The sequence below is a fragment of the Nicotiana tomentosiformis genome, chromosome 4, assembly GCF_000390325.3.
Source record: "Nicotiana tomentosiformis chromosome 4, ASM39032v3, whole genome shotgun sequence".
NCBI lineage: Eukaryota > Viridiplantae > Streptophyta > Magnoliopsida > Solanales > Solanaceae > Nicotiana > Nicotiana tomentosiformis.
Genome location: NC_090815.1, coordinates 16,553,079 through 16,565,357, shown reverse-complemented (window position 1 = coordinate 16,565,357; position 12,279 = coordinate 16,553,079). Strand labels below are relative to the sequence as shown.

The following is a 12,279-nucleotide window of genomic DNA, read 5'->3' as shown; positions in this document are numbered from 1 at the left end:
CTTGAATAAGTTAGTTATTTTTCCTCCTTTAACTTTTCCTTCGGTTGCTGACTATATATTCTTTTCTTGGTTTCATGCAAAAAAGAAGTGGAATTATGGCTGTCCGACGGGACGGGACAAAATTAACGGGGCGGGACGACATTTAGCCGGGACAGTGGCGGGACGGGACGAAACGGTAGGCCCATTCCGTCCTGCTAACAAACGGGACGGAACGGGACGAGACGGGTTCACGGGCCTTAAGTGCCGTTTTTAAAAAATATTATTTAAGCATTGAGTTTGGCAACGGATATTCTTTTGACAATGACTAAGTTTTTAAAGTTTGCAACATCTAGTTTTTTGACTTATTTAATAAATTTAAAAATTAAACGAAAATTAGGAAACTAAGTAAAGAATTATAAAATATTAAAACAAAAGACTTGTAATAAAATATTCTAGCAATTATAAATATATAATAGAGTTATAATTTATTTAATATAATTTTAATCCATTAAGTAACTAAGTAAGAGTGTACGACAATTCATAAAACAAATTCAACGTTAGAGCCTTTTATTTTATTAATAGAACTTTCAAATCTCGCATACAAATATAACTCTTTTGAAGAGCATCTAATCTACGCAGTCACCTTATAGGAAGGGTTCTGTTTGAACTAGGCCTCTTAGTAGCCAATAACAAATTATCATACTAATATTTGTAAGCTCCTATATAACTTCGTTGTAACTTATCTATAATTTCTCTCGGACATTATTCTGGAATTGGCAATGTTGATTGATGTTCCATGAGTTCCATGCCGTCATCGCTCCCAGTGCTAAGTATCTCATTGTATTCTTCTTCTTCCCTAGTGGTTAATTTTTCAAAACCAAGATTTCTTCTTTCTGAATTAATCCAATCTCTGAATAATACGGAAATCTCTAGGCTATCCTCCGATTTGAAATCTTGCCGCGCTAAAAGCACTCTCTGATGCTACTGATGATGCTTGAATAGCAAGGATATCTCGGGCCATTATTGAAAGTGTTGGAAAAGCCTTGCCACGCTCCCTCCACCATGCCAAAAGTTGTTCGTTGCCTTCTTCGTCTTTAATACTTTCCAATCCTTGATTAAGATAAGAATCAAGTTCATCATCAATAAAGGAATCAAAACCTGTTATATTATCCATATCTTCCCATAGAACTTCTACTCTAGACTTAGAAGTAGAAGGAGCAGTTTCACCACCTGTTGTTTTCATAGATTTATATTTATCAAACATTGATCTAACATAAGAATATATGTTAGCTTGGCATTCTTCGAGAGATGGTTGTTTATTTTCTTGAATTGCTAAATTCTCATAAATTTTACGAACAAGTCTCTTTGCACCTCTTAATTTTAAAGATGGGTTAAGTATAATAGAAATTTAAAAAAGCTTGGGGAATAGGAAAAAAATACTTTTTAAATTTTGTAATCATTTCATTAATGGCCGGTGCATAAGTTGGATTAATTTTATACTTACCAAATACAATAAAAATTCCATAAATATACCATAATATTTGTGTAATAGTAGGATAATATATACCAGAAAATTGTTTTGTAGCATAATAAAATTTTTCTAAAAATTTAGTAAGCTCTTTGATCCGATCCCAATAAGAATCAAAAATTTGATCTGATCCCAATCAGAATCAAAAATTTGATCAGCGGGGATACCATTATGCATATTAAATACCTTTTGTATAGGCACCCGATAATCATAAGCAACTTTAAGCATTTCATAAGTAGAATTCCACCTAGTACAAACATCTTTTGGAACTTTTCTATATGGAAGGTTAGCACTAGCACATTGTTGAGCAAATTCACGAATTCTACTCACTTTATTAGCCCGAAAAATATAGTCGCAAGCATGTTGTACTTTACTACAAGTATCAGAAAATAAATTAACACCATCTTTTACAACCAAGTTAAAAATATGGCATGCACATCTAACATGAAAAATTGCCGGATTAATTGGACAAAGTCTAGTTCTTAAGCTAGTTGCTGCAGTTGTGTTAGCAGAAGCATTATCTAACGTGATAGTTAAAACTTTATCAATGAGTCCATAAAAATCAAGTATTTGTAGAACAGTAGTTGCAATATATGCTCCAGTGTGTTTTGAATCAACAAATTTATAACCAATAATACATTTTTGCATGTTCAAGTGATGATCAATCCAATGACTTGTAACTGTTAAATAATCACAACCATTAGGACTACGACCTATATCAGATGTGATAGACACTTTACAATCTAAGTGAAAAAATACACAACGAATATACTGAAGATATTCGGTTTGAAATTTAAAAACATCATTTCTAACTGTAGTTTTAGGAAAATCTTGAAAAGCAAGATTATAAGTTTCTTGTATATAATGCACAAAAGCAGGGTGAGAAGGAAAAGTAAAAGGTAAGCCACAGACAACCACCATTTTTGCTAAGTTCTCACGATCTCTATCTTTGTTATAGGGGCGTAAAATAGTACCAGAAGTAGGGTCAAGCTGTTGTTGTAAAAAATTAGAACTCCCGCCAGATCCACTAGGATTGCTAGTACCGGTGCTAGGATCCGGTATTTGTTCGGCTTCTATTTTAGCTTGTATCCATAAAGCTTTGTGGTCCCTACCTAAGTGCCTAGATAAACTCCCCGTCCTACCACTTTTGGTGTGCGCAAATCGTTGCTTACATATTTCACATGTAGCATGTTGATTGACTTTATCATGTTTAAAAAATTTCAATACAAGTGATATTTTGGGACGTTCACCCTTAGGCTTACCCCTTACAGGAGGTAAAGCTCTGGACCGAGATTGACTCTGAGTTGGAGCTTGTGTTGCGGGACTAGTGGGTATTTCATCTAATTCTTCTTCCTCATTTTCTTCATCCTCAATAAAAATATCATTGCCAAATTATCTTTGTAAAGTTTCATGATCTAGTTGTTCTCCGAAATTAATATTATAACATGCGGGGGAGGGGGGTTGGGAAAATAAAGTTTCATCAACATGAGTCATTTCATCTATATGTTTTCTAATTACAAGAGAAGGGCTAGGATTAGGACTAGGATTAGGACTAGGATTAGGATTACTACTACTTTCACCTTTACTATTTTTTTTACTAGTTTTTTTAAATACGCCAAATACATTTTTAGGTGCCATAATTTAAATACGAAATTAAATTAAAAAAGTTAACACAAAAATTAAAAACACAAATGAAATACGAAAATAGAACACGTAAAGTAAACACAAAAATTAAGCACTAAAATAATGCGCAAAAAATATATATTAAAATTAGGAGATGGAACGAGTGCACCGTGATTAAATATTGAAACTTGAAGAAATTGCCCAAAATATTGCTCCAAATACTTGAAGAATTAATTTGAAACTTGAAATTTGCTCCAAAAATTTATCCAAATACTTGAAACTTATCACTTGATTGCGAGAAAATTGAGAGAATAATATAGATAGAATGTAAGAGATTTGAGAGAGAATTATTTATTTTTGTGGGAAGAAATGAAGAAGGATTGGGGTATTTATAGTAGAAAATAGGGCCAAAGTATAATTTAATAAACTTAGGGATTATATTAAAAGTTTGGGGGGTAAGGGAGTGTTTGGGGCAGTTGGGGGCGGGGGGAGGGGGAGGGGGGAATATGGCCTTTTTTGGCCGTTGGGAACGGCTATTTTTGCAATTATAGCCGTTGCCCAACGGCTATAATTCAAAAAAAAAAAAGGGACGTGAGACGGGACGGGACGAAATGGGACGGGATAAACGGGACGAAATGGCCATCCCGTCCCATCCCGTGTCCCGTTTAACATGGGCCCATCCCATTTAAAATTAAGTGGGACGGGACCGGAACGGGACATCCCGTTGGACAGCCTTAAGTGGAATACTGAATGATTCTCGACTCTAACAACGTAATATTCGAAAACTTTCCTAAATAAGACATGTATTTGGTTTCCTTCTCCAAAGGAAGTTTGGTGTAAATTAGTACAATCTCGTGCTGGAATTGAACATCACAACCTACATGAAGTTTTTGTACAGACATACGTTGATCTTTCTTGTGAGTTGTAAGTTTTTTATTTCCTTGCTACGATCACTTATCATGCAAAATTATAACAAAAATTCCAAACCCACTGAAGAACACTAAAAATGCAAAATTAGAGTACTAGCATATGACATAATCTCCTCTTAAATCTAATAAGCTAATAGTCGTTAATCAAAGTGAACCAAAAAACATATTGAGTTTTCATGTTGCCTCAGCATCTTTCAGAACTTTTTCTCAACATCTTTTATATCTGTGTGATAAATGTTATACTAAAGGCAAGCTACAAAATTAAGGCAAAATACAATGATTAATAGTTTCCTTCTGAATAGAAATAAAAGCAGAGGAAAGCTACAATCTCCTCTGTGAGCCAATGAAAATGTAACGATGAAGATGTTTGTTTCAATCTTAAATGAATAATAAAGCAGGATTGGCAGGAAATAAAAGGAAACAAAGCAAGACAAACATAAATTGCCTTCCAACACAAATAAAAAATGCACTAGCGTCAGTATCAAGACCTGCACTTCTCCTCTTTGCCTTGCTAGAGAAGTATACGTGAGCTCTGTTTGCGAAAAATGCTTGGACCATAAGTGGACATAAACATATCCAGTAAGAGAGGAAATTGCAAGGACTCAAAGAGGATTACTGGAATGAGGGCTGCTATGCCCACTGGAATGAGTATCCATCCTTTTCTCTGACCAAAAACGAGATAAATTGTAGCACTAAATGCTATCATCAGAGATGTCATTGAAATGAATAGGGTACCCAGGCCTAGAATCAATCTCTTCGGAAGACGTCTAAGGAAATCCCCCTCTGCATATCTCGAGGTGAGGATAGACAGGAACATTAGAACAGAGGCAACAGAAGAGAACAGACAGAATGCAGCAGAAACTGCAAAAGCCGTGAAAGCCGTTTCATTGGAGAAGAGCGGAAAACCACTGTTTTGATTGTTTCCACCTGGCACGGTAATGGCTGCTGCAAATACTACTGTTGTTGTTAGGGCTGCCACAAATATACAGGAATTTGCAGTTTCTTTCATCCATTTCTCTCCTTCTTTGACCAATTCCTTGTGTTCCTCAGTAAACACCATTTTTGGAGTTTTTCCATCTGAGTTTCTCTTTGTTCTGAGCGTTGGTTGAACAAACTTTTCCACTTCCTACATAAACATAGATACCAACACATATAAATGGAATTGTTGAAGCAAGAATGATATATTTTTTAATAAAAGAACAATTTAAGATTTTTTTTTTTTTGACTCATCTTTTTCACCAAGTCACTTTACGTGTTTATATCCATTAAGGGCCTACATATTCGAATGTTCTAAAAGTTCTTTTATTGTAAGGAGAAAATTCGTAGTCACAGAGATACTTCAACTGACTTGATAAATGGGTGTGGTTGAGCCACATACTATACACATATGTAAACACATTTGACATCGAGATGTGTGGTTAAATGGATGTCAAAGGAAAATGAAAGAAAAACTACTTCGCAAATGGCAGTCATACGTTAATGATATTCTTTTAAGTTCAATTTCTTATCCTTATCATAAAATCCATTTTCAAATGTCTGATTATTTTGGATACCTCCATTGTTTGCACAAGCAAAGCATTGATCCTTCATCACCACAAATGCATTCGTAATTTACAGATCAAAGCTGACATGAGCACAAAACTGTTTTTTCTCATCTTTCCCTATACCTGCAATTGTCCAAAGATGATACGATGCTAGTCCCTTTCATAACCCTAATCTCAATGACAATATGCTTGCACATACCCGTCCTAACATTTCCTTTCAATTGGTCGAATATCACAAATTATGCACAATTATATTTACTCCCATTTACTTAAAAAGGACCATTCATCATGGATTACGATAGTCTGATATTTCCTTGACAAATTTGCAGCATTTTCAGATGCCGAGGATGCTGACATTCGTCATACTACATTTGACTATGGTGGAAGTTTCTTGGCAATTCATTAATTTCCTAAAATAGCTTATGGTATGAGCTCTATGATACCACTATAAACTATTCTCGGCTTTTAAGGTGTGCTATAATTATTTCCCTTCCAACAACGCGACTTAAAAGAACACCCAGCAAAACCTAAAAAAGAACCGTGCATGAACGTAGTTATGTGAAACTCATACCTGAAACCATTGCAATTCACGCTGCATTTGCAAAGCCGCACCTGAGATAAGATTGAGTCGGCTAAGAGGTGCTAGCTTTCCAGCCATATGTAATATATTGTTCCCTGAAGTGTCTTCACCAGCTGTTACCAAATGTTTATATACACTTAACTGATATATAAGACTAAACACCTTCTCATAACGATTTATTACTGCAAGGTGAAATAAGTTATGGTTCTCAGAATCAACAAACCAGATTGCGTCTGGGTAACGTTCTATAATTTCTTCTATGATTTCAGAAATTCCTGAACCTGCTGCTGAAAGAAGTGCCTTTCTAAGTACTGGCTCAATATCCTCACCCGTAGAGGAATAATGTTTGGTAAGTTCCTCGCAAAGACGTTTCACAATATCAAGAGTCTCTTCATGCATTAATTTTGTATCCTTAATATGTCTGATTGTTCTTGCTGTAAACAAAAACACTTTCTTAGAACATGATAGGGCACTAACAAATAGTACATCATGTTATGATAAATTATCTTAGTATATAGATTTCCATAGGAACAACTCTATCACAAAAGTACCATAATAATTCCCAAACACAGGAAGTCATTGCCCGTCTACATACTACTATTTTGCTCTTATTGAAGTCACTATTATTAACATTATAACTTTTTCTATGTCCAACTCCCAATCATGCTACGGAGAAAGGAAAATAAAATCCCAGTCATGTGTCTAAGTGCATTCGTCATTCAGCTCTATTAAGTGCCAATGCTTTTTTAAGGCATGCAATTACAATTCATTACTTAACCTAATCAAGTACAGCAGGCAGATCTGCACTCAACAACCTTTATAGCATGTTTGGCAAACTTCTAGGAGATTAGAAGTGCTTATTTTTCAACAAAAAAAATGCTTATTTTTTAGGGTTAAGGTGTTTGGCCAAACTTCTGAGGGAAAACTGAAAAGGCATCTTTGAGTAGTAATAAAAGTTGCTATTTGCTGTTGGAAAGAAGTTCAAAAAAGCAGATTCTCTGTAGAAGCAGAAGCTGAAGTCGTGTTTAATGTTTTCAGGACGAAAAACTATACTTACAGGAAAATTTCTATTTACCAAATTATTTGAACAGTATAGTCAAAATCTAAACTCATGTGTTGTCAACAACAGATCTATGGCCAAAGTCTCATACTCCCTCTATATATATTTTGATCTTAAATTTTACATTTTAGCTAAATGGAATTGGAAAACTTTTCTAAGGTCTCTCATAATTAAAATTTCAGATCATGTATCTACTTAAAAATGATACTAATTATAAAGTGGATCTTTACACTCTTTTCCATAATTTGACGCTCAAAAGATCAACTTTTGAAAAGACTGACCAAATATAAACTGCCTCCATAATACTAATGAAGGTGCTCATCAAATGTTTTGGCAAAACACAAACTGCTATTAATCAAAAGTACTTTTTCTGGAACTCCATTTGGTAAAGTACTTCTCAAAATAAGCAATTTGAAAGTTTTGCCAAACATATTCTTAGTCTATATAGGTAAGAGGACTATATGACAAATGTAGGTGTAACAGGAATTAAAGATATTATCAACAATATAGTTTGTGCTAATACGTGTGAATTACTTTTCTAGACAAGATTTAGGCCTATATTAAATTTCGAAATGCTAATGTCACAATAAGCGAACAAATATTAACTTACTTGTTGTTTTCCAAATTTCGCGAGCTGCATGAATCATTGACTTTATCATGATCCCTGTAAAGTAGAATGATCCAACAATTACTCAAATAATCCCAGAAGTAGACGTGTGATTTGTTACCAGTAAATAAGACAATTTTGTTTTAATGCTAATGTGCAAAAACTTGAGAGTCCAATTCAAAACCTTAATTTAAAAGCTGCTACAATTCATATAAGACAGTAAGACAACTATAAGTCGTACCAGCCTGCATGTGAAACTCAATTTTGGGGTTCAGACATTATTTATTTTTTGCTTGTTAAAGGTAATATATTGTTTTCAGCAATTAGAAAGCGATGTGGAAGTATTTACAATAATAGACTACATTACGAGTTTTGTAATGAGCTCAAAAGGTCAATCATGACCTCAATGTCATTTGCAATAGCCACGTTGCACCAAAAAAATAAACAAGATATAATGGCCAAAATGAAGTGGTGAGAGTGGAGGAGGAGAGGAGTGCATGAACGAGGAGGTAATGGTAGTGGTAGCAATGGAGGTTCAAGTGAGTTTAGAGATAAGGAAGAAAGAGAAAGAGAAAAAACAAAGTAAAGGGAAAAGATTTATAAAAAAAAAAAAAAAAAAATGAAATTTCTAAGTCAAGTATAATTAGTTGTATAACAACCAATTGGAAAATGATACATGGACAAATTTAGTCCACTTTTAGCATTCTTCGTGCCTTTCAAACGCTTCAAAGAAGGTATTTACACTTTGTCATGTCATCAGTCAAGGAGGAATAGTTCCACTTCGGACAAGAATATGGGGTAAGGGGTTGCTCGTAAAATTTTAGTGTGTAAATTACTTTTTGGGGCAAGTTTAGGGGGAAAATATGAATTTTCCAAGCCTTGGTGGATAGAGTTACCCGGTACCTGTTGCTGGTGAGAGTTATCCCGTGGAATTAGTTGAGGTGCGCGCAAGCTGGCCCGGACACCACGGTTATCCAAAAAAAAAATGAATTTTCCCTTAATTTTGTGTGACAGAGGCCAATCATGTCATGTTACATAGAGTATTAAAAAAGTACTTACCGACGTGATTCATGCAGCTATAGATCGGTGTAACAAGCCATTTTGGACAGACAAGGATGCAACAGTTTACTAAACGTGTACAGTACTCCCATGTTAACCCACTAGCAGGCTCTGGTGATTGCCTCGAGGGTGATGTAGCTGACGATTGGACTACAACAAGAGACTTTTCAATGTCTGCCAACCTGATCTCTAATTTTGCATGCATGACTTCACAAGAAAAAACAAGGTAATTAGGTACTCACATACAATCCTTTCAGAAGTACATGCTTTCACTTTATTTTCTATCATTTGTTTTCTTGAGTTATTCATTTAGATGTCCTATTAAAGATTCCTATTCATTCAAAACTATAGATTTGGCTATCATCATACTCTAAAAACTATTTAACCTTGTGGGTTCTGATGGTTTTAATGGTAATTTTACTGATGTTACTACAAGATATTAGGTCTATGTAGTGCTAGCTTGTTGTCCTCTCTATATGAATATTCCTAAGTTCTATATACTAGCTTGATTTTGATACCAAAGAAGGAGATCCTGCTGATTTCACCTATGTTATATCCATTACTCTCTTTCGTTAGTGACAAGAGAATCTCTAAACTTTTTCTTTTATGAGATTGGGGAAGGTGTTCCTTAACTGATATAAAAGTTTTGCAAAAGGAATGTCTAAATAAGAGAACAAATAACTTAAAGATGAGTTATATATCAACAAAGAAGACTAATAGCAATTACTGGGGCTCCATAAAAAGTTGTCTTGATTGGTTAACATTAGACCAGGCTACCAGCAGGAAGCTCTAAGGAACCCAAATCAATATAGATTGGTCTGGGGCAGGGGTGGAGACTAGTTTAGTCCCTTGGGACTTCTCACAAGTGTAGCATTACTATCTCCTGAAAGCACATAAAGAGAAGAAAATACTATCGCAGGTGATAACATGAATATAGTACGAATAGAACCTGAATAAAGTAACTGCTGCCAGTGCCAGAATCTTAGTTGAGTCCCACTCCGAAATGCAGAAGGTATTTCAGCCAGCAAGCTCAAAAGGGATTCGTTATTGTCACCATAAAACTCTGCTCGGGCCAAACCAGGATGACGTCTAAGCAGAGCTAGCAGCACATCTGTTTTACACAAGGAAGATTAAACAAGACATTATAAAATCTGGTAAAAAGTGAGCTACGAAGTACATAAATTGTATTAGAACATCATATTCTCATAAGCTTTAATCAGTTGCTAAATTCTTTAAATATAAGTTTATAAATAAAAAGACGCTTAAGGATTTAGCAAAGACTTTCCAACTTGTTAAAGCTTCTTTACTAAGGAGAAGAAAAGATATTTTAACATTCTCTTCATCTTGAAAATATTTTGCAAGCCCAAGATCAAAACAGTTCCACTTCATTTTTTTCTTCCTATTCATGTTGAACAAATCGGTCAAAGAGAAAGAAAATTGTTGAACTTTTCATTTTCTCCAACCATTCACTAGCTTTCATGTAACATGTGGCAATGTGATAATTATTGTGGGATTACACTTATCCTATTTGATTTGTTGTGTTATTTTTGTTTTATTAAATACTGAGGGCAAAAATCTAACTGATAAAAAATAGATGGCTCATTTCTGATATAATGGTGTTACTTCTCATGGATATGAAAGATCTTTAGTAAAACTAACTAGACCTCTGCTAGAATTCTGAAGTTTCATGATCTTGAAGAGATATTAGAATTTTGTTTCAAATTGTTTAAATTTTTACCATCTATAAATGAAGAAAACACTTGCATTAATCATAGGACAAGAAAATATCTTACCATAGAATCCAGCCACTACTAGAAGATGGAGAAAGTGGGAAGCAGTCGATTGTTTAGTTGGTGGGGAGCCTTCCATCTTCCTTTCCATATCCCCAATCAAAAGTAAAACCATTTCCTTATGGCCATACCTAACAGCCTCTATGATCGGGTATGGCCCAACAGCATCATCAAGAGATCCCAATCCCGGGTTGAGTTGCAGTAAATTCTTTGCTGCCTCCATGTTCCCAACCATTGCAGCCACACAAAGAGGTGTGTAACCATCATTGTTACGCGAAGTGTAAGCTGATGGACCCACAGTCGGATCATCAAACCACTTTCCCGCACCAACAATTACATGAAGGGTGGTGTCCCCAGCTCTTGTTATCTTACAATCCCAGGCTTTATATAGGGGCCCCATAGGTCGAGCAGCTAGCTCAAGATCACATTGGTCGCCTCTGAGTAATGCACGGTATAAGGGCAAGCATCTCCACAACTGATCCTTCTCGCTTCTGCCTGTTCAAGTATAGCCAATGCATTCTCAGCAGGGACAGAGGAAGTAATTGGCAGATAATGTAGGAATGAAGAAAAGCTTTTACCGGGACTGGGCGAATGGTGAACATTATTGTTGCTCGTGTTGGCTGCTAGATTTGGTAAGGACGACATGCTTGTCAGTATCAGAGTTGATTAAGCGAGTGTTCAGCCTTCGACTACTGGATAGTTGGATCCAAATACTTCTTTTATCAGGAATTTATGTTTTCAATTGGCATGCCAAGATTGTTGTTTGTTTTGTCTTTTTCTTTCTTTATTTATATTTCCCTTCATCTTAACAAATATTCCTCTCCACTTCAAACATTAGTATATTAATGTAACACCTGAGCTAGCTTTAGGTAGAATCACAGCAATGAGAACAGAAATGAAGATTACAAGGAAGGAAGAGAGAAGAGAGTAAGTGTTGGATAAATTTTTATCCCAGATGAGTGGTCTGTATAATAGTATAATACTCCTCTCCCCTCCATACAAAGCTCACATCATTTGCTAAAACAATAATGATGCTAAAAACAATAAATTTGGGAAATCAAAAAAATACTACAGGGACCAAAGTTTCAAAATAAAAACTTCTAGTTTAAATATAACTGGGATTAAGTGCATTAATAATAACTTCAAGGGCGGTTTCCATTTCTGTAGTCACCTTCCAGTGCGACAATCATTCCCCATCTTGAAACCTTGTCCTCCAGGTTTGTATTTGGAGCTGAAATTAATTAGGGTTAGGGTTTCGAAAGGGGAAATTGGATTTGATGAAATAATCATTAGCCCACTGCACTATACCTGCTTTACTGTTGCATTGCCTCTTTTGACGATCCTTCGATCAAGAATTGCCTTACTGGCGAACAACTTGGAGGTTTAATACATTGTATTTTCCCAAATGCACTAATCAGTTGCTAAATACTTCAAATATAAAAATTTTATAAATAAAAAGAATTTCCAACTTGTTAAAAACTCATTCAAATTGGGCGACTGGTTTCCATCGAGTCCCCCCCCCCCCCCCCCCCTCGCGGAAGTTGACGAGGCTTCCTCCCTACTTCCTTTAAGTCTTACCT

The 12,279-nt window shown here is 35.3% G+C and overlaps 1 protein-coding gene across 6 annotated transcripts; it reads right to left on the bottom strand.

Moving 5' to 3' along the window:
- Window positions 1–4,333: 4,333 nt before the first annotated feature.
- On the bottom strand, window positions 4,334–12,279 carry LOC104119107 (ankyrin repeat-containing protein NPR4-like). Of its 6 annotated transcripts, XM_009630523.4 has the most exons (9): window positions 12,008–12,218; window positions 11,871–11,930; window positions 11,278–11,391; window positions 10,703–11,194; window positions 9,859–10,020; window positions 8,910–9,116; window positions 7,854–7,907; window positions 6,175–6,617; window positions 4,334–5,185 (listed from the first exon to the last, which is right to left on the bottom strand). In XM_009630523.4, the coding sequence occupies exons 3-9, from the start codon at window positions 11,342–11,344 to the stop codon at window positions 4,571–4,573; spliced, it is 2,040 nt and encodes a 679-aa protein (XP_009628818.1). In that variant the 5' UTR covers window positions 11,345–11,391; window positions 11,871–11,930; window positions 12,008–12,218; the 3' UTR covers window positions 4,334–4,570. The 6 variants fall into 6 exon arrangements, with proteins under 6 accessions (XP_009628818.1, XP_070055692.1, XP_009628819.1 ...); XM_070199591.1 differs by having other exon boundaries at window positions 11,871–12,218; XM_009630524.4 differs by lacking the exon at window positions 11,278–11,391.